The 20,232-nt window shown below is 44.8% G+C and overlaps 4 protein-coding genes across 23 annotated transcripts in view; 2 read left to right on the top strand and 2 right to left on the bottom strand.

Moving 5' to 3' along the window:
- Positions 1 to 1,416: 1,416 nt before the first annotated feature.
- Positions 1,417 to 6,147, bottom strand: NDUFS3 (NADH:ubiquinone oxidoreductase core subunit S3). Its single transcript, XM_051792009.1, has 7 exons — positions 6,018 to 6,147; positions 5,854 to 5,916; positions 4,952 to 5,049; positions 4,538 to 4,687; positions 3,259 to 3,384; positions 2,852 to 2,971; positions 1,417 to 1,664 (listed from the first exon to the last, which is right to left on the bottom strand). Exons 1-7 carry the CDS (start codon positions 6,061 to 6,063, stop codon positions 1,497 to 1,499), a joined length of 771 nt encoding a protein of 256 aa, XP_051647969.1. The 5' UTR covers positions 6,064 to 6,147; the 3' UTR covers positions 1,417 to 1,496.
- On the top strand, positions 6,140 to 14,152 carry KBTBD4 (kelch repeat and BTB domain containing 4). The gene is made up of 4 exons (XM_051791986.1): positions 6,140 to 6,282; positions 8,718 to 9,338; positions 11,843 to 11,949; positions 12,505 to 14,152. The coding sequence occupies exons 1-4, from the start codon at positions 6,264 to 6,266 to the stop codon at positions 13,363 to 13,365; spliced, it is 1,608 nt and encodes a 535-aa protein (XP_051647946.1). The 5' UTR covers positions 6,140 to 6,263; the 3' UTR covers positions 13,366 to 14,152.
- Positions 14,153 to 14,306: 154 nt separating this feature from the next.
- On the bottom strand, positions 14,307 to 16,630 carry PTPMT1 (protein tyrosine phosphatase mitochondrial 1). Its single transcript, XM_051792011.1, has 4 exons — positions 16,319 to 16,630; positions 16,166 to 16,246; positions 15,454 to 15,645; positions 14,307 to 14,572 (listed from the first exon to the last, which is right to left on the bottom strand). Exons 1-4 carry the CDS (start codon positions 16,487 to 16,489, stop codon positions 14,441 to 14,443), a joined length of 576 nt encoding a protein of 191 aa, XP_051647971.1. The 5' UTR covers positions 16,490 to 16,630; the 3' UTR covers positions 14,307 to 14,440.
- A 48-nt stretch (positions 16,631 to 16,678) lies between these two features.
- CELF1 (CUGBP Elav-like family member 1) overlaps positions 16,679 to 20,232 on the top strand; it is a 63,025-nt gene continuing 59,471 nt past the window's right edge. For 8 of the 20 annotated variants that reach the window (XM_051791994.1, XM_051792003.1, XM_051792002.1 and 5 more), the window contains exon 1: positions 18,078 to 18,183. The gene's annotated coding sequence lies outside the window, so the exon portion shown is untranslated. Of the gene's footprint in view, positions 16,896 to 17,131; positions 17,530 to 18,077; positions 18,184 to 20,232 lie in introns of those variants that run through there. The other 12 variants (XM_051792006.1, XM_051792005.1, XM_051792004.1 and 9 more) reach the window with 10 other exon arrangements.

The following is a 20,232-nucleotide window of genomic DNA, read 5'->3' as shown; positions in this document are numbered from 1 at the left end:
TGAGAGCTGCTGCAACAGAAAATAGAACCAGCTGTGGAACATCTTGTAGTAAGAATTAAAAGTGCATTTCCTATTTAATCAGCTCAATTGATGGCAGACCTGAAGTAGAGCTAAGAATTGTACAAAATCCCACACTTCTGCTGTTTTGTGTTCCATTCCCATTCCCATGTAGAGCTATAGCTTTTAAGGTGAGCAGCAAATGCTATTAATTTTAACCAGAGAACACTGTTGAGTCACATCTCAAACACTGCTGGCCACAGCAGCCTGAAATAAAATTAAAAAAAAAAAAAGAAGTAAGTAACCCATGCTTACAAGGCTGGAGTGAAAATAATCACAATTCTTAGCAGTTTAGCTCTTTACTCTTGAAAACAGATCACATCATTCTAGTCACAGTGAGCAGTTGTTTTTTTTTCTTAATTGAATTTACTATTGTCCTATCCTTTCCTCCATCCCATACTCTAACATCCCTCAAACCTCTATTTTATTTAGTACTTTTACAGTTTAAAAGCTTAAGTAGTTATTCAGGGAATCTCTACAAACAGCTTGTGGATTATTTTATGAAATCTCTTATACAATAGTTTTCAGATCTTAATGAAGCCAGTTAGCTTTCTGATGCAGAACTGCACTATGCGTTTTCCAGACCAAGGACAAGGGACATTATGAATTGATGACTGTCAATGAACTACAGCATACTTCCAGCTTTTTTGGAGAAAATTGAGATTTTCCATAAAAGCAAAGGAAGTGTTAATGCTATTATATCATTAAGCTCAAAATAATTGGAACAGTGACAAAAAGGCACAGACTCTTGTCTATGAGATGAGGAAGATATTTTTGGCTGCAGAAAAGAAGCACAATCTGATGACATTGGAAGAAAGTAAAGACTGCTTGATTGTGAACAAAAAGCCACCATGAGGGAGTGTCAAATCAGAGGTTATCTGCAATTCCTGTCTGGAGAAAAGGGACTGACCTAATTTCCATGAAAACAACAGAGAGATTTCCATAATTGTTTTGGTCTGGATCCAGGTGTATTTGTGTTGTCCTAATAAGAACTGCACTATAATCATTTATAAAAGCTTTGCATGTCTGCCGTATTATTACCATTTTCCCAACACCCATCCTGGAAAGCTAAGATACTGCTGTCCCACTGCTTAAGCTCCACAGTTGCTTCAGTACAGTTTCCTAGCGAGCACTCAGGTTATGACTTATGCCTGCAAGGACTGCTAGCAGTAGTGTATACAGAACACCTTAGCCACAGGGAATGCCTGCACTCCATTCAATTTGCAACTGTTGTTTTACAACTCAAAGCACCAGATAAACATCTACTAGTTGGATTATCAGGATTGTAAGTGAGCATTCCCTCACCTTGTGCTTTTCATCTAGCTGGAAAACATTATTCATGAGTTCACACCAGGCAAGTATCTCATATCAACTTTTATTATTATAAATACTATGTTAGAACAGAAAGGATGGTGCCGGGCATCCGCTCTGTTCTGCTGTTATTTTGTGTCTTCTTTCTTGGCTCCTGCTTCTATTTTCAGGGGTTCTGGAGCTGCACGATAGGCAGGAAATGCCTCCCATGGACTGTTCAGATCAAACTTGCGAAATTCCTGAGACAGCTCCACAGGCTCTGCCACTACCCGTTTCACTTCATCATCATATCGCACCTAGAACAGTGCAAAGGACACAACCAGTCATTTTCACCCAGTCCCAATGGCATCTGTGATGAGCCGTACACAGTCATGACCCACACCACCCTCCAGTGCAGGGAATTCTATTCCTTATGCCATGGATAGCCCACAGGCCTCTGCCACAGCTTCAGTTCTCCCCATTACTAAACAAGAACATATGCTACTAAAATCTCTGGACTCTCCAGGAAAACTCTCCTCTTTGCTACCATGCACTTCAGGTGTCAAGACTAACTGCCTAGAATTAGGAGTGCTCAGCCTAACAGTCCAGATGAAGTTCACATGGAATAACACTTTTAGTTTGTCATATGACAAAGGAATTTCTCCTGAGTCACTGAAATAAGGTGACTGGGCCTGGCATAGCTGAGACTACACTCATGAATCCTTATAATATGGCATTCGTTTGGTTTTAGTTGTTCTAATTTTTAGCATAACACTCAGAACATGGGGAAAAGATTACAAATGGGATGAAATGCAGGTGAGTACCAGACTCTTCTGATTGGCTTGCTTTATCCTCACTGTGTTAGTCCAAATCTCCAAACCCCAGCTCAGGAGATGCTGCCTGGTCTTCACTTCTGCAATTCGGTTGCTTAAAGAACCTCCCTGTTTCCTTCTGAGACTCAACTCAGTCTTAAAACTGCACAAAATATTGTCTGTTTCTGAAAGGCAATCATTTGAAACTAGGCAGATACCAAACACTCATTTCACCTGTGGTTTGACATACAGAAGTAAATGATAATCATAAGAGTCAGTTTAACTAGTTTTATAAACTGGGCCTACAAAACCTCAACAAAATAAAGTTCTAAATGAATTAAGAACAATTCAGTCCTTTACCCCTCTAGAAAGGTTCAGTTTTGCAGTGGAAACTTTAATCTTCTATAAACATGCTAAATGAATTTCAGGCACTTTCTCTGCCTGACAGGTATCTTTGGTATATTATATGGCACATAACATTTGCTCAATGTCTTTGGCCTTAGGATAATACTTTGTGTGATACTTCAAATTTCCATGCAGGAGATCTCTACAGCTCCTCTGGAATACACACAAATGAAACATCCTTAGTACCTTTCAGCCAAATGACTGTAAAGCAGTCACATCTTTGTATGAAAACTCAGATAAGAGTATTAGAGAGACTTGATAACTTTAGACACGACTGTATCTCCTACCTCCACATAACCAGAGAGCGGGAAGTCCTTCCGGAAGGGATGGCCCTCAAACCCATAGTCTGTGAGGATTCGCCTTAGATCAGGGTGGTTGGCAAAGAAAACACCATACATGTCCCAAACCTAAATGAAATGGAGCCAAGTAAGTTCAATGATATTTGAAATAAAAAAAAAAGCCAAAAAGCTGCATGTATTATGTCCGTACAATTTCAGTTACGTGCCTGGCTTTGTACAGCGCCAGCAAAACTGATGCAAGAATTAATTCGAAAGCAAATCACTCTTTTATTCCCTACTCTGAAAAGGCAGCGAAGGAAACACTTCTTTCTTCCTGAGGACCCTGGGAAATCAGTTTAATCAGGAAAATACAGCCTCCCTCCACAAAGACTGTTCCCAAGCACACCAGCACTCACCTCTCTCTCATACCAGTTTGCTGCCTTGTGCACAGACACTGCTGAGTCAACAGGTGTCAGCTCATCTGTGTATGTCTTTACACGGATCCGACTGTTGAACCGCAGGGACAGCAAATTGTACACAATCTGAATCAGAATAAAAAGCAGCATTGGTCTTGTACAGCATTTATGGATCTCTCTGCAGTACAGCACTGGCTAAGGAGAGCCACACAAAGACTATTTCAAATATTCTTTATGAGCAGAATCACATCCAGCATTTTAGAGCTGGCCACTAAAAGACACTATAACAACTGAGGTTCCAATAGTTTATCACTTTGTTACTTAGAAGTGTAACAAAAATGATGTGAGATTTAGAAAGCATGACTGATGAAGAAGAATTGAAGTAAAGAGGAATACTAAATCTTAAAAGAGAGAATACTGAAGGGATGGAAACACTTGACAATAGTCTATCTCAAAGAAAATGGCTATCAATTACTAGTGCAATTACTATCAGTGGGAGAAGGTGAAGAAGAAGTACACTGAATTTTACAGATCAAAGTGAAACTACAATAACATCTTTGCAACAATACTGTGGACAAAGCTTTCTCATAGTAGGTGAGAAGAGAATATGCTGAGTCTGTAGTTTCACAGAAGTTGTGTTTTTTCTTTTTCTATTTGCAGCTGAGGTTTTTCTGCAGCTGAAAAGCTATACAGTGATACGTTCAAAAGCATCTGTGGGAACCAAATCTCCAGTATCCACTGAAAGTCAGTCAAAGTTCAGTGCCCAAAATCTTCTGAGAGCCTCCTGAAAATCTGCCACATCTCCCATTTGGCCTTAACTTTAAAGAAATGTTTTTAAAACAACTAAATAGGGGTTTTTTTTGCTTTGGGTTTGTTTTTTTTTTAAGAGAAAAATTGTTAAGAAGACCAATGGGATTTAAAGAAAAACATTTGTGTCAACAGCACATGGGCCTACATTGGATGAGCACCAATTCACAACTGGCCAGAAAGAAGTCTGAAGACATTTGCTAAAGCTAAAAGAAATCAAAGGAAAAAAAATTAAAAGAAAAAAAAAGAGACTTTTAGCAGAGTGAGGAAAGGAAAGCCAGACTAAGAACCCATGCAGTATCAGTTCTGCTACTATTTCCACGATTAACAGATTAAACAAAACCCAGCATTTCAGAGTGGATTTTCTTCTCACTGTCAGAAACCAAAAAAAGTGATCAGAGCTGCAACCAGTACCCACAGCCGTCAGCACTTGTGAAACCCTCTAAGTTCTGCACCTATGAGCAGTTCTTACCTCAAAGCGATACTGCCGAGATGGGACATCAACAGCAGTCAGGTCAGCCAAGGATTTGAACTGGGCATTGGTGTGATCACGAAGGAAGGTCAGAACTGGAATGATCCCATCTGGATGGATCAAAAGTTCCAGCTCATTGAAACAGGTCACCTGACAAAAACAGAATGGTGAGTGGGAAGGGCATGAGTACAAACACCAACAGGACTGAACATTATGCCAATTCCAGCAGAATACTCAAAGTGGTACAGCAGACACAAAATTACATCAGAACAAGGTGTCTAATAATAGCAGTAATTTTCATGCAATTCTGACAATTTTTCTTCCGCAGAACAACTTCTGAAAACAGCTAACAAGCAAGTGGTGCGTTGACTGGGCCCCGTCCCGCCACAAGAACAATTTCTGAACAGCACCTACCTGTACTTGCTGGATATACTTGGGCAGAATCTCAGCCACATACTCCCCAAAAGCACATAGCTGCTTCTGTTCTACTTCATTTTTTGGTCTGACAGTAGCTAAAGAGAAAAACAAAGTCTTCAAGATTACAGTAGGAAATACAGAAAGCTACAGAAAAAAGAGTAGCAAGTCCCATCCCTGACTTAAAAATCCCTTTAACCAGTCTAGCTGTCTGTCAGAGACTGGACTTTAGCAACATAGTGTGCTACAAAAAACACAGAACTAGACATTTCGATAAGGAATGAAATTTGTGTCAGTACTACATGGAATTTTTTTTGTGGACTCTAAACAGAGCAGGAACAGTCGAAAAAGATAACACAGAAGAAAGTACCAGAATGAAAAAGAGGAAGGCAGAAATGACAGAACAATATGAACTTAGATACTGCTTATGCGATTCAACCTGGGTCTAGAAAGGATCTTGTTTTCTGGTGTTGTTTGATCTGCCAGCATCTAAGCAACTTCCTCATAATTAAAACACAAACAACAGGTTGTTTTCTGGGGTTTATTTTCACTGTTGGTATGATTACAAACCCTCAAGATTCAGGGCAATGAGGAACTATGAAGCTGCTGTCCAGATACAGAAAGAACAGGTGGACCCACGAGAACGGATGGACATGGGAATCCAGGGCAAGCACGGGAATCCAAAGCAGGGTTACCCCATTTTCTGCACAAAATTTGGGTTTAGGCGCGACAGGTCCCAACCCTTCCCCGACACCCTTCCCCTACACTAAAGCGGTTCTATCGCCCAGGAACGTCCTTGGGGCAGCTCAGCGCCCTCCCACGGAGCCAGCGGCTGGCAGGGGCACAGCCGCACGCCTCGGGCTCCCCGCCGCCCCCCGCCACCAAACCGGGCCCGCACTTACGGCGAGTCTCCCCGGCAGAGCTCCCCGCCAGCCGGGCCCGCGCCGCCGCCGGTGCCGCGCCAGCTGCGGAGAGAAACGGACACGTCTCACCGACCGCCGCCAACCGCCCGGCCCGGCCCGGCCGCCGCCCCCCGGGACAGCCCCCGAGCCCCGGGCGGCCTCACCTCGTAACGCAGCCCGGGCCAGGCCCCGCGCCGCCACCGCCAACATCCCGCCGGGACACGGAGGGGCAAGGGCACGGGGCGGAAGCGGAAAGCACGCCCGCCACCGCACTGCCCCCGGGGGCGGAAGCGAGCAAATAGCTTCCCGGGGACGGCGCCGGGTCGGTGGGCGGGAGCGGCGAGTGCCCGGCAGCTCCCGGCGCAGGGTGAGGAGCAGGAGCAGCCGCTGGCGCACCCCGGGGCGGCGGCATGAAGGGAGGCGCCGCAGGTGAGTGCTGAACTGCGGGGCCGGGGCGGGAGCAGTGCGACCGCCGGCCCGGGGACGGGGCAGCGAGCGGCGTGGAGGGCGGGGGGCGACGGCAGCCCCCGGGGCTGAGCCAGCGCCGCGGGGCGAGGGAACGCGCTGGCGCTTTGCACGGCGCCAGCATGGGCCTGATGGGGGTCTGCGCGTCTCCGAGGATTAGCGTTTCTTCCTTCCTTCCTTCTCCCCGCCCCGGACCGTGAGGTCGCTGTCAGTTGTGTTTGAGTTCCGCGATCCCGGGCGCTGCCGCGGCATCTGCGATCCTGTCAGGAGTAGGGAAGAAAGTAAGCTGAAGCACAGGTCCTATGAGGAGCGGCTGAGAGAGCTGGTGTTGTTTATCCTGGAGATAAGGAGGCTCAGGGGTGACCTTATAGCCCTCTACAAATACCTGAAAGGAAGTTGTAAGCCAGGTAGGAGTCGGCCTCTCCTCCTGAGTAATTAGTGACAGGTCGAGAGGACACAGGCTTAAACTGCACCAGGAGTGGTTCAGGTTGGAAATTAGGAAGAATTTCTTCACAGAAAGGGTGATTGGACTTTGGAAAGGACTGTCGAGGGAGCTGATGGAGTTAGCATCCCTGGTAGGTGTTTAAGGAAAGACTGGATGTGGCACTTGGTGCCATGGTCTAGTTGACACGGTGGTGTTTGGTCATAGGTTTAACTTGATGATCTCTCAACTAAATGGATTCTGTGATTCTGTGGAGGACGTGTGCCAGGTGTTGGTTACACAGCTATCACCAGTAGCCTGGCCTACGGAATACACGCGAATACACGGAGTGTAAGATTCGGCTTTGTGGGACACTTAACTGTCCTCCACACCTTTTTCTTTTGTATCAGAGACACCATGGATGCAAAGGGGAGCTTCGTGTTGCAAAGAAGGATGTGAGATTTGCAGCAGTCTTTAGTTGCTGTTGGCATTTCTTTTGTGACTTGGTACCAGTCCTCTGGGGATTTTGGAGGGCAGTGTGGGAAGCTGGTTCTGTCGTGTCAAGAGGGCAGGGTAGTTCAGCCCTCTGTATCCTGGTGCGCTTCGTTATCTCTTCAGCATTCTGGGCTTATCTTCTGAGCACTTTGACTGTAAGGATAAAGAGCTTTAACGGAAGTAGAAGCTAATTTGCAGGATAGGCTCATACTTGCTAAAGCTGGAAAAAATAGTACTGATGTGTACTGTGCTAATTGAAGTTCCTCAGTCTCTTACAGACTAATGTATAGGTATTTTTCAGACAGACCGGAACTACTGTAAAATCGTGGTAAGGGTATAATTAAGATAGGCCATCACCAGAGATGGGATAGACTTGTCCAGGCAATTAGGGATGTAGACTGTGAACTGAATTTGAGCAAAGAACTTAGGAGCTGTCCTGTATCAAACAGAGCTATTGTAAGAAAATGCATGTTTGACAAAATAAATCATGGAAGAGTAACTATGAATCTCCTGGAGAAAAATCATATCTTTGGGAAACATTGGACTGGAAATCATGTTCAGTATTGACTGAAGAAATTTGTGATATCAGCCATCACAGCTAATAGTTCAGTTGTAAAAATAAGTTTAAAGTGAATGCAGGTAGGCAACTATTCGTTCTTAATACTGTCAAGAGCCAAGTTAAAAAAGAGCTCCTTCCTATAGCAGTCCTCATTTCCAGAAGCTTTTTTGACCCATAAACTACCTGGAACTCTGCAAACACCTGTAGTACCTACTAAGAGGTGTTTTCTTTAAATTTTATTCCCCTTTCTGCTTGAGAAACAGTGACTAACAACATCTAACATGTTGTTTTGCATGCTGAAGGTGCCTGGCACATTAAACAGCAGAATATAACCATTAGTTGTCTCATTTGGTTAGCTTGAAGGACTGGTGGTTACGTCTGGCAAACTTCTCACACATCTTTTTGGTAAAAACAAGTTCACCTTACTTGATAACACTGTGCAGATTCATCATGTTGGGTTTGGATGGTAATTATACTAATGATATGAGCTGCTGCCAGTGCTCTTTGTTAGTACAGTATTGTAATCCTTTTTACATCTAGTCCAGCTATGCTGCTGCCACTTTTTTTTTTGGCTTTACAAGTTTCCTAGGGCAGTTGCTGGACTTTCCACTTGAATAACTATTGATGCATTTCTTTGTGTCAGTGAAATGAGTGGTGAAAAGATATGCACGTCTCCCAGCTCTGCTGGGGTGTGATGCTCACTGTACTGGAAGTTTGGTATATATTATAATTTTAATTATGCCAACTTCTCATTTGTTGTTTGAGATTCTGAGGCTCAAGCAGAAGTTTCTGGCTGTGCTATTCATATTCAGTCTAAAATATGCTGGACTCTTACCAATACGTTTGATTTTTCCCTGTACCCTGAAGTACTGCCTAATCTTGTTAGTGTAGAGAGAAAGCCATATAATTATTGTGATTTTACAGATTGCTGGAGGTCTGATCTGTGCAGCACCATGGACTCATCAGAAGAGACTGGAGGCTCCTCTGCAGAAGAAAACTACTTTGTGAACTACACCTTCACTGACCGCTCCCACTCAGGCCGTGTGGCCCAGGGTATTATGAAATTATGCTTGGAGGATGAGCTCTTTGCCGATGTTACAATATCAGTGGAAGGCAAAGAATTCCAGCTGCACCGCTTGGTCCTCTCAGCTCAGAGTTGCTTTTTTCGTTCTATGTTCACTTCCAACCTAAAGGAGGCCCACAACCGGGTGATTGAGCTGCAGGACGTTAGCGAAAGTGTCTTTCAGCTTCTTGTGGACTACATTTACCATGGAACTGTAAAGCTGAGGGCAGAGGAGTTGCAGGAAACCTATGAAGTGGCAGACATGTACCAGCTAACTGCCCTTTTTGAAGAGTGCTCCCGTTTTCTGGCCCGTACGGTGCAGGTTAGAAACTGTCTGCAGGTCATGTGGTTGGCAGACCAACACAGTGACATGGAGCTCTACACAGCTGCAAAACACTGTGCAAAGTCACATTTGTCTCAGCTGCAAGACACAGAGGAGTTCCTACACCTGCCTGTCCGCCTACTGACAGACATCCTTACAGGTAAGGAGTTCTTGAAACTAGCCAGGATGTGGATGTAGAAAGAGACTTTCAGAGAGTCTACCAGGGATTGAATGAAATAAATGGAAAAATCCAAGCTTTCATAATCGCAGTGTACTCAGAGACTTAGCTAAGCAAAGCAAAGCAAAACATTCTGGATAACTTAATCAGAAAAAAACCAAAGCTATTGTTACTGGACATGAAACATCTAAGCTGTAGAAAAGGGTCATAGAGGATGCTGGTACTTGCCAGCAGTTCCTGAGTCAACAGGTTAGAAGTATTACAGGTTTTGAAACATAAATTCCAAAAATTTGTTGGAGTTTTGTTTGCATTAAAACAAAGAAACCTTACCCAAAATAAACATCTTATGAAAGTCTTTTTTTCCATTTTAGTTCATAATCATTTAACATAGTAATGCTATAACTCAACGTTTGTAAGAAGGCTTGAGCACAACCCATATTTTTAGAATATGTTGGTGTTATTTACAATTGTATATAATTGTTAGGATTATTTAGGCTAGGCACTCAGCTGACTGAAATAGAGGCATTGTAGTGTCTTAGATAATACAGTAACTATCCTTCTTGTAAAGGTAATAGCCTTCCACAGTAATGGATGCAATGACTCAGTGTTGTGAGGGATGTGTCAACACATAAACTTAGTCCGGCTTGCACCAATCCTTGAAGGTCATCTGCTGCCCTAGTAGGTACAGCCAGTACGTGGTTACCCCTCCAGGATGCAGTCACAACTCAATTTTTGTGCATTTATGTATCATTGCTAGAGGAAGCAGGAATGTAGAAGCAGCTCATACATTCAAATATGCCCCTTCCTGGCTTTAATTACTCTTTGTAAATGAGTAATTAACTGCTCTGTGCATCATGGGTTTTATGTGCTGTTACAACAATAAACCTACTATGACTGTCTTCTTTGGAATACTGGCAAATCTGTCCATAAGGCTTAAAATAGCCTTTGGAGTTGATGCTATGCATATGAGAGTCTTTACAGCTATTGCCTTATATTATCTCTATTACATCTAAAGAAATTTTCAGTAAAAAAACTATTGAGTATATGTACTGATAGCTCAAAAATATGATAAAATTAGAGTAATTTTGATAACTATCTAGCTAAAATTTTTAAAGAGCCATTGAGTTTATTAAAAAATCCCTCTAAAATAATGAAATAAAACTCTAGAGGTCAATCACCTTTAAGTTCTTAGGGATTCCACATAGTAATCATAGTTTTAGGACTATGGACTTTAGTGTTTGTGGTCCTAAATTAAAATAATTGCTCAATAAAAGTTTTTTTCCATGCATGGTCTATTTCCATATATAGAATCACATTACTCAATATTTATGCTGCAGCTTAGCTCATATGATGGATTTAAATCTGAAATACACTCCTGCTGGTAGGGAAAATCCTTTGCTTTTGCATTTCCTGTGTCTTTGTTTAGTTAATGAAGAATTAAATAGAAGAAGCTATTAGTAGCAAGGATTAAAATTTATTTAATAAAATAGTAACTTATGAAGTTTAGCTTTTGTCGCACTCTAGAACGAATTTCAAAATCCAGGTTTTTTCCATTTAATCATTACATGTGATGATTGGCTTATGGAAATCCCTTTTATTAATAAACAGAGTTAAAATACCTGCTTTTGTGCCATGCTTTGTCTCCTCCCTTCCAATATAGAGAAAAGAGTTGGAATTTGTCTGGTGCCTTCAGCATCATTGAATGCGGGGTTTGTCATGAGAACAGACTACAGAATCAGAGAGCCTTCATAGGGAAACTTCTCAGTGAATACAGGCATAATTGCTTGCAAACTGGAAGGAAATACTTAAAATCTTCTAGGTAATGTACTGACAATGATCATGATGATGATGCAATAGTGCGTGGCTTAACCAAAACTTCCAGTTATGTCTGGAGACAGATTGAAATCTGATGCAATCTGTTGAGTGTTTCCTACTGTCACATGGCTAAGAAAAGCTATAGTAGCTCATTGGGGATTTCCAAATGTTAAGAGGATAGCAGCAACACCAGATGTTCAGTCATGAAGGTCAGCTGTCTGACAGGGCTCAGACACATTCTGCAGATGACTTTTGCTAGATAGGTTTCTAGGACCAGCCAGAGAGAAAGGCAGGTGCTGAGATTCTGAATAAGAGAGTCTTTTTGCCTAAATGATTAAATAAGAAAATACTTGTCATCAACACACAGCATGTAAATTCTCCTTCCTGCCCTCTTTCTGTTGGACATAGGTTCCTTTGTTGTACTCATCCAAAGCGCTTAAGATCTGGCAGCTCTGTCTTCTGGTATTTATCCAGACTACTTTCATGTAGTTGTCTGGCTGCCAGTGCCGATCATGCCTGCCAAAACCTATAAATCTCTGTATCAATTTTTCCTCTCTAGAAAGTAGAGTTTGTGGTGGGAGTGGGGGAAGGCCGTCGCAGGGAAAGGATGATTCTGAGTACACACACCTTTGTCTAGATATCATAAATGCCTTTCTGTCCCTGAACTGCAGATGGCGTTCCATGTTCTCAGAATCCAACGGTTGCCATAGAAACCTGGATCAACTTCAACAAGGAGGAGAGAGCCGGCTTTTCAGAGACACTGCGATCAAGTCTGAAGGTATAAAAAGACCTTCTGTTCTGGGGCTGGTGTAGCACTTGCTGGTTTCACACTTCCCAGGGCAGGGTATTCTGCTCACAGGTGTGACTTTAAAGTTGCAAAACATAAATGCCGTTGAAATTCATGGTGCTTGTGAGAGAATACTTTCATTGTCATAAATAGCAACCCCACTGACAGCTTTTTTAATATAACCTGATGTTGATATCACTGATGATTGGAGCAATGCCACAAATACCTTCTTTAACTCGATGCTCACTTACCCAAGAGACTGTTCAGAAATCTACGTTTGGCATTCCCCTTAAAATAACTGTACTCCATCAGTGATGTAACCGTCCCTTATCTAAACCATAAACACTTGGGTTCCAGTGATGTCTCTGGCTGTTTTGCTGTCAGATATGACTGGTATCGTGAAAAGGCCTTGAGGTTCTGAGTCCTGAATGCTGTAGGGTGGCAAGACTGGGAAAAAAGGTTTTATACCTCAGACCCACAGATGGATCCTAAGCTGAAAAATTCAGTGATGTTTGTGTAAACAGATCTAATTCTCCTTTCTCTCAGGTGATTGGAGAAAATGTTCACATCTACCTGATTGGAAAGGAGTCATCACGTACACATTCACTCGCTGTCTCTCTACATTGTGCTGACGATGACTCCATTAGTGTGAGTGGCCAGAACAGCTTGTGTCACCAGATCACCGCAGCCTGCAAGCACGGTAGTGACCTATATGTTGTTGGTGGCTCCATTCCACGACGCATGTGGAAATGCAACAATGCGACTATAGACTGGGAATGGTGTGCCCCTCTGCCCCGTGACCGGCTCCAACACACCCTTGTCTCTGTGCCAAGCAAGGATGCAATATATTCACTAGGAGGGAAAACTCTACAGGACACTCTCTCTAATGCTGTCATATATTACAGAGTACGAGACAACGTCTGGACAGAGACCAGCCAGTTGGAAGTGGCAGTCTCTGGAGCTGCAGGTGTAAACCTTAATGGTGTCATTTACCTGCTGGGTGGGGAGGAAAATGACTTGGACTTCTTCACCAAGCCCTCTCGGCTAATTCAGTGCTACGATACCAACACAGAGAAATGCCACGTGAAGCCATACGTGCTGCCTTTTGCGGGGCGCATGCATGCTGCTGTGCACAAGGACGTGGTGTTCATTGTCGCTGAGGGGGATTCACTGCTATGCTATAATCCCCTACTGGATAGCTTCACTCGGCTTTGCCTCCCAGATGCCTGGAGTTCAGTACCATCCCTCTGGAAAATTGCCAGCTGCAATGGCAGCATCTATGTCTTTCGTGACCGCTATAAAAAGGGTGATGCAAATACTTTTAAACTTAACCCAGCCACCTCTGTTGTAACAGTCACGAGTGGCATCAAAGTGCTGCTCACTAACCTGCAGTTTGTCCTGGCCTAAGCAGGAAAAACAGGCCAGTGATAGAAAGGGCAGCAACAGTGTCCTGCTGTGCAGCTTGGAGACACCTACCACCCTCAGCACCAGTCCCAATTACCACAAGCTCACAACATCCAGTAAAGACCCCATTCTCTGTACCTGTGCAGAGGAAGTACAGGCTTTCTGATTGTGGGCCTATTCTTTTACATAGCACTATTGAACTTTATTGAACTCTTGTATCTTAGATTTCAGATGAACTAAATGCCATTACTTTGATTCCTTGATGATAAGCTGCTTGTGTTTGAGGCAAAACTGCAGCAAATGGCTATTTTAGCCTGGAACCAATCTACAAATAACAAATCCTGTGGCATACGGACAACATCTTCCTTGGCCCAGGCTGCTAGTTTTAACTGCCTAGGAGACCACGTGTTGCTGCCATGTCAATCACAGAGATAGATGTGCACTGTATCCCCCAGGGATATCCCCATTTAAACATTCCTATGTCCTATTGCAGAAGGAGGGCATGGCAGACAGATTCCAGAGCTGACCCTAGGACCTTAAGTAGGTTGCATTCAGCACTTCTAGAGGAGTGGTAACTAACTGGGTACTTGCTTACTGCTCTGTCATCACCTAGCATAAAGAAGGAGATAATTTTTAGACACTGGCTTCCTTTACTGTACAGGGAATCCCCACCTGTAATTATAACATAGTGTTGGTGAAAGACAGAATTAAGACCACTTCCTACTACCCATCTCTGTTGGCACTGTAACCCTTTGGGTAAGAATCTGAATAAAGTCTCTGTTGAGATAAAGGTATTTTTTTTCCTTTGCTTCAAATACAAATATTTTCAACTTTCTGTGGATTTCCAGTTCAGCTGAGCACTGATATCTGGAAAAGAACTATGAGGCTCCAAGAGAACTAAGATATTAACTACAAGAAAAGAAAGCTTTAATGAAACAGCCCAATTTCCCCTTTACTGTAGTTTATATAAAAACTTCTTTATTGTTGGTCAAGAAGAACAACACTTAAGCCTTGATTAGATCATAAAAACATTTTTTTAAAGCAGCTGAGATGGGGATTTTGGTAGTTCTTACTGACATTATGCAGCTGTCCCAGTGATCATGTTCCTGTGAAATTTCTCCAGGACCTGGACTTGCTTGTGTCGAATGAGGATGTGGGGACGAATCTTGGCAATGGCCTGAATTGCTTCCTGAGGGCTCCAGTGGTGCAGCTGAAAAGGCAGAAACCCAGCAAGTGAAAATCCATTCCATCCCTGCACCATTTAATGGAACCTTCCCAGAGGCTATAGGCAACATTAGAGGTGTTAGAAAACTTACTGCTTCCCCCCTTCTGTTTACTTCACGTTCCTCTCAGAGAAGCCTGAATGTCATGGAATCAGTCATGAAATGAGTCCCTCGGTTAAAGAGGGATGGTTGCTGCCCGGGCCCTCCACTTTCTGTCTCGCTTACTCTTTCTTCATGTTGTGAATAGGTTCCTGTCCTAGTCCCACCAGACCGGAGCAAAAGCGCAGCTTGCATTTTTAAATTTTTAAAAAACTTTACTGGTACTCATGTCGCACTTCAGCACTTAGTGAGAAAATTTTCCCTTCAGCACTAGTGGAAAGTTTTCCAGGGAGCACTTAATAACACCGACAGAAGAATCCACGGGCAGAATTTTGTTCTTAGGGCTGGCTTACCCAGCCTAATGGTTGGGTCAGTAGAGGAACTCAGAAAACCAAAGTCAGTTCTCTTGATCATTAATTGTATTTATTGAAAAGCATAGGAAGGCTCACCATTTCAGTGAACCAAGGAGAAAATCTGAACAAAAATGGGTGTTTTATCTGCTCCGTGAACCTATCCTCATGAGTGACTTGTTATTCCCACCTCAATCTGTTTCTCCATAGAAAGAATTAAGAACAGCAGAATCATTCAAAACAGCAAGGTGAGTTTGAGGCCTCTCTTAAAATAGGTGTACAAACTCTGTAAAATCATGGAATATTAATGAACCTGTACATGCTCAGGTTTCTTGAGCAAGAGCAAACTATAAAGGTTGTCTGCTTTTGCCTAGACTTGACTGTATGAAAGTAAACCCCATTTAGCATAGACTCCTTACTTGAATTAAATATGCTGCTACCATGGTGGCACTGCGGGAGCGTCCTGCCTTGCAGTGCACATAGACAGTGTTACCACAGGCTCGGTGTTTCAGGATGAAGTCAACGCCCTTGTGGAGGTTTTCCAAGGTGGGGACTCCAGTTAGATCCACAGTGCTGAGACACAGTTGCTCCACTCCCATTGCCTCCCATTCCTGAAATGGACATAGCAGATTTGGTCAGTTAATTTTCTGTTTGGTTTTTTTTTTCCCCTGAAAGAAACCCAAAACCTGTTCAGACAGTTGAGAAACTCAGTGGGATTGTAAACAGACTTTGAATGTCAATCCTTTAAATCTGATGTATGAAAAGTTTAGTGCTGACCATCAGAAACGAGTAGTTAAAGGGAACTGAAAAGATGTATTTCAGCTAAAGGAAAAGAGGGGAGTTGGGATCTCTTCCCAAAACAAAAGGCATTCCTGTATAGTGGTGTACGTGGATTCAATGCTCCCCGTCCCTCCCCGCCACTGCAGCTGTAACAGTTCACTCGCATCCTCACGTTTTAGTGGTTTGTAAGTAAAGTAAGTTTATAAGGTGCGAGAAGTCACGTCTTTGCTGTCACAGGACTTGGCGGTCGCTGCCGGGAACGCGGCAGGAGGCGGATAATGCCTCCCTGCGCCGGGACCGACGGAGCGTCAAGAGACCTGTCCAGGGGTCATAGGCAATGCCCGGGCTCACCTGTGGGGAACAACAGAAGAAGCGGGTCTCGTAGTTCTCGGTGAGGGTGACCACGGCGCGCACGTTCTCCTCCGCCACCATCTGCGGGCACAGGCGCGGTCAGGAACCGCCGCCCTCCCGGCCCGGCCCGGCCCGGCCGCCCGCTCGCCTTACCCTGCGGCTGCGCCCCCGCAGCGGCAGCGCCCCGAGCAGCACGGCCTCGTCGATGCGGTGGAACCAGGGCCGGCGAGACCCCGGCAGCCGCGCCCGCGCCGCCGTGTACAGCAGCGAGGGGTAGAAGAGCAGCCGCGCCGCGCCGGCGCCCAGCGCCTCCGCCACCCCCATCGGCGCCGGGGCCGCGCCGCGCCGGGCCGGGCCGTGCCGAGGGCCGGAGGAGCGTCGCGGCCGCACGCACCGACCGTGAGCACAGAGGGCGCCCAGGGCGGGGCCGGGCCGGGGGCGGGCGGGGCCCGGCGGGGCCGGGGCGGGGCGAGGCCGGGCGGGGCGCAGCGGCGGCGGCGGCTCGGGGGGGGCGGGAGCGGGAGCACCGCCCCGGCCCCCCCACCCCGCGCTCGCCGTGGTCTTTCCCGGAAGCGCCGCCATCTTGCGGAGCCGGCCCGAGGCGGCGCAGGGAGCGGAGCGGGCGCGGGCGGATCCCGGGGCAGGTGAGGGCGGCGCCGCCGGGAGGAGCTCGGGCCGGGCCGGGCACGGCGGGGCCGAGCCGGCAGGAAGCGCGGTTCGCCTCGCGCAGGTAACGGCTCCTTTCCCCTTCGCCCCCAGTTCCCCGGGGCTCCCGCCGCGAGGCCGCTCGTGCAGGGCCGCGGCGACTGCCCCGCTCCCCTCCGCGGGGGAGCCGCCGCCGCCCTGCGTGCGCCATCCTGGGGCGGTGCCGCGCCGGCGGGGCCCGGGGCCGAAGGCTGCCGGGTGCCGTGTGTGATCCGGGCGCTGACAGCGCCGCGGGCGGTGGCGGGGGCGCTGCGGGGACGAGCGCGGCCCGCGGCGGCGGCGCCATTGGGGCCGGGGTGCTGCGGCTGAGCCGGGCGGACCCCGGGGCGGGGGAGCGGCTCCCCCGGGTTCGGCCGCCGCCGGCCTGCCGGGCTGGGCGCTTATCGTAGCAACCGGCGTGCGGTTCCCCGCTGTCCTCGGCACGGTGGGGTCTGTCCTCCGGAGCAGTGAAACGTTTGCTGGTGCAGCAGGGAGCGGAGGTTGGTCGGGTGTACGAGGAGCGCGAGCAGGGAAATTGGAGTTCGGCACAGTGTGAGGAATTGCAGCCTCAAGCGTGAGAAGGCGTGACAGACACTGCTGGCATGAAGTAGGAAGAGGAATATAAAAACCAGGAGAAACGGATCATAAAATAGATGATAAGTGATTGAAGAAGAAAAAAGGTTGATAACCGCATGCGGTTTTTATAGGACTGTTTATGAGTAGGAAGTTGAGAGGCGGCGTTCTAATAAAGTGTGAACCTTCACTCCTTTAAATTCCTGAGGAATTGTGGCCCATTTTCACCTTTGAGATACAGGCATTCTCTTCTGCCAGAAGTTGTCGGGGAACATTTTTCAAATGTTGCAGCTTTCTTGTATGTACTGCTTGAGTGTGGTTGTTGGGTGTTTTTCACCAGGAGTTCGCTTGATTTAAAAAAAAGTATTTGGTGAGGATTTATATCTTGAAGTATGCTTTGCTCACAAGACCTTGAACTTTCTGAGTATCTTTAATTTCTGGTTTTAATTTTTTTTTTGTGTATGTATGTCCTGCCAGTCTTGCTCTTTGTACCAGTGATCACAAAAAATTGCTAAATTGTCTCCTGGTCTCTTTTACTGTCTTCTCTGTTGTTTTTCTATAGGGTAGTTCAACAGATAGATTTTACTGCGCTGACTTGGTATTGCATAGCCATGATGAACGTGCCACATTTTTATTTTTTTTCCATTCCCCTCAGCTCTTTTCTTGGGATCTCTGCATAATGTGAGATACTGTATCTTCCTCGCGTTGTGTCTGGACCCAAGTATTTAAGAGGCAGCGTTGCTGGAAATCCTGCTGCTGCAGTAGTTGTTCAAAATTAATAAATACATCTTTAGACTGAGATAGGAAATATTCCGGTGGGCAGAGATTGCATCCAGCAGCTTAGTATGTTCAGTTGCATTCCTGCCGATGAAGAGCCCCCCAAGGCAGCAGCACGATTCTTATATCTGCTCAGGGACATGGGTGCAGATATACACCACCAGTAAAATTCCTAAATAGGGTTTTTAAAATACAATGACGTAAAGAACTATTTTTTCTTAAGGTGCTTACCGTTCTCTTTCAGCCTGTGCTCACATTCAAAGTTATTGGTGGTACTTATTCTGGGAAAGTGTAGGCTGTTTTGTGGAGTGTGTTCACTCTTTCTGAATGATCACTCTTGGATGGCTGTGTTTTTCCTTTCCCTGTCAAAGTCTCTAATGTTACATTAGGGAAAAATCAGTCCCAGATCCTACCTGCTTAGTTACGTTTGCCCTTTTGTGTCTACTTTTTTTGGGGGGGGGGGGGTAATTGAAGCAAAATAGTTGATGCAGGCCTAGGAAATTCTGTTTACATGTAGAAGAAAGTAGGAACACAGCCTCTGTAGAAAAGTAGAGAATTGAAAAGTGATTGTCCTAAAATAATGAACATTAAAACGTGAAGATTTATGTGTTAGGTAGTTTTGTTTTAAAAGTAAATGGCTTACAATAGTGAGAAGAACTTATCCATCTTTCACAACAGAAGACAGATTAAGAACTCCATGGTATTACAGAGTGCTTAATAGTGAATTCACATTTTTCCTAGTCCTTCACAGTTCGATACACTCATAAGGACCTTTACGTGGTAAGAGGAAGGCGTCTTTGACTTTTATTTCTTCTGCTATGAGTAGGGATTCTGAAAACGTGCTACCTGGCACTATTTCCCTAAATGGGAAAGCAAGAAAGGTGGCAGTATCATAGATATACAATAATTGTCTTTCTCATTAATAATAAATCCATAACTTGCAAGTAACCTTTACATCAATTGAAGAATCATTAGTTGAAACAAAGTACGGTGCTTTGGCATAAGGGAAGTATTAATATAAGAGAAATATTTGTAATATTGTGTAAATTTTCTTCTGAAATTATTGCTAACAATATGCTGAATTAGTTGAATTTCATAAAAGCTAGATATTATGTGGTTCTTAAATATTTAGATTCACATTGAGTTAAATAAGATTCTACCTGTAATCTAGTGCCTAATTGAACTTAGTAGGAAACTTTGTTATGAGCAGGTTGCTGCTTAACTATTTGTTGCTTATTTTTCAGAAATGAGGTTATGGACTATCAGTTACTGAGTTGTCTGCCACAAGTCTTTTCAGAGTGCCCACTCTAATTTTTTCTTTAGTGCCTTTTTTTTAGACTAGATGGGAAGTGATACAAATTCTCATCCTTTTGGAGATTTCCTGGTTGTTAGTGTCTAACTCTGGGATCTAAGAACCCACTGGTCAGGCTGTTGGAGACTCTTGTTCAGCAATATGTCCACGAGGCAGTCCAGTTTTCCAAGTCATAATGTGAGTTTGGTTACTGAAACAGCAGCAGTAGTCCAAGAGACTGAGATCTATATTTCTGCACTCTTATTTTTTAGGCTTGCCATGAATGTCTTAAATGTTTTGTTTCAACTGGGGCATGTTCAGTATTGCTTCTTGTCCTTCAGGGAGGAGTTATTCACTGCCTTGGTAACTGTCTTCTGGCAAGAAAGTATCATTTTTATCCATTGATCAGGTATTTGGCAGGAGAGAAAAAACAGTGTAAATCAAAGCAGACTAAAATACTTCAGGGTTTATTAGAATGGGAGTTGTAATTTGAGAAGAGTTATCTAGGACCTCTAATGGGTTTTTCTCGTGAAGTATCACAGCACAGAATCCTAAGATGTGATCCTGTTACAAGACTTCTTGAGGCAAGAGAGATTATCTTGACTGAAAAAAGTAACTTGTAGTTTTGTTGCCCTTCCTTCAGTCATTAGAGATGGTCGTCATTATAGATCTTGCTATACGAAAAAATGCAAGATACCATTTTTCTGCTATTTTAAAAAGGTGCCAAGACACTTTGGGACAT

Source organism: Manacus candei, unplaced genomic scaffold (genome assembly GCF_025592945.1).
Source record: "Manacus candei isolate 608988 ecotype Guabito, Panama unplaced genomic scaffold, ASM2559294v1 h1tg000033l, whole genome shotgun sequence".
NCBI lineage: Eukaryota > Metazoa > Chordata > Aves > Passeriformes > Pipridae > Manacus > Manacus candei.
This window is presented reverse-complemented; position numbering and strand designations above follow the sequence as displayed.

Bases quoted from the DNA above. Each gene is read 5' to 3' on its own strand.
- KBTBD4 (XM_051791986.1), top strand. The intron at 9,339-11,842 runs GTAAGGAGTTCT...CCTGAACTGCAG, and splicing joins ACTGACAGACATCCTTACAG to ATGGCGTTCCATGTTCTCAG. The intron at 11,950-12,504 runs GTATAAAAAGAC...CCTTTCTCTCAG, and splicing joins CACTGCGATCAAGTCTGAAG to GTGATTGGAGAAAATGTTCA.
- NDUFS3 (XM_051792009.1), bottom strand. From the start codon at position 6,063: ATGTTGGCGGTGGCGGCGCGGGGCCTGGCCCGGGCTGCGTTACGAG. The intron at 3,385-4,537 runs GTAAGAACTGCT...ATTCTGATTCAG, and splicing joins CTCGGCAGTATCGCTTTGAG to ATTGTGTACAATTTGCTGTC. The intron at 1,665-2,851 runs GTAGGAGATACA...GCACTGTTCTAG, and splicing joins CGCTCTCTGGTTATGTGGAG to GTGCGATATGATGATGAAGT.
- PTPMT1 (XM_051792011.1), bottom strand. From the start codon at position 16,489: ATGGGGGTGGCGGAGGCGCTGGGCGCCGGCGCGGCGCGGCTGCTCTTC. The intron at 15,646-16,165 runs GTGAGCCCGGGC...TGTCCATTTCAG, and splicing joins TCTTCTGTTGTTCCCCACAG to GAATGGGAGGCAATGGGAGT. The intron at 14,573-15,453 runs GTAAGGAGTCTA...CTGCCTTTTCAG, and splicing joins TAGCAGCATATTTAATTCAA to CTGCACCACTGGAGCCCTCA.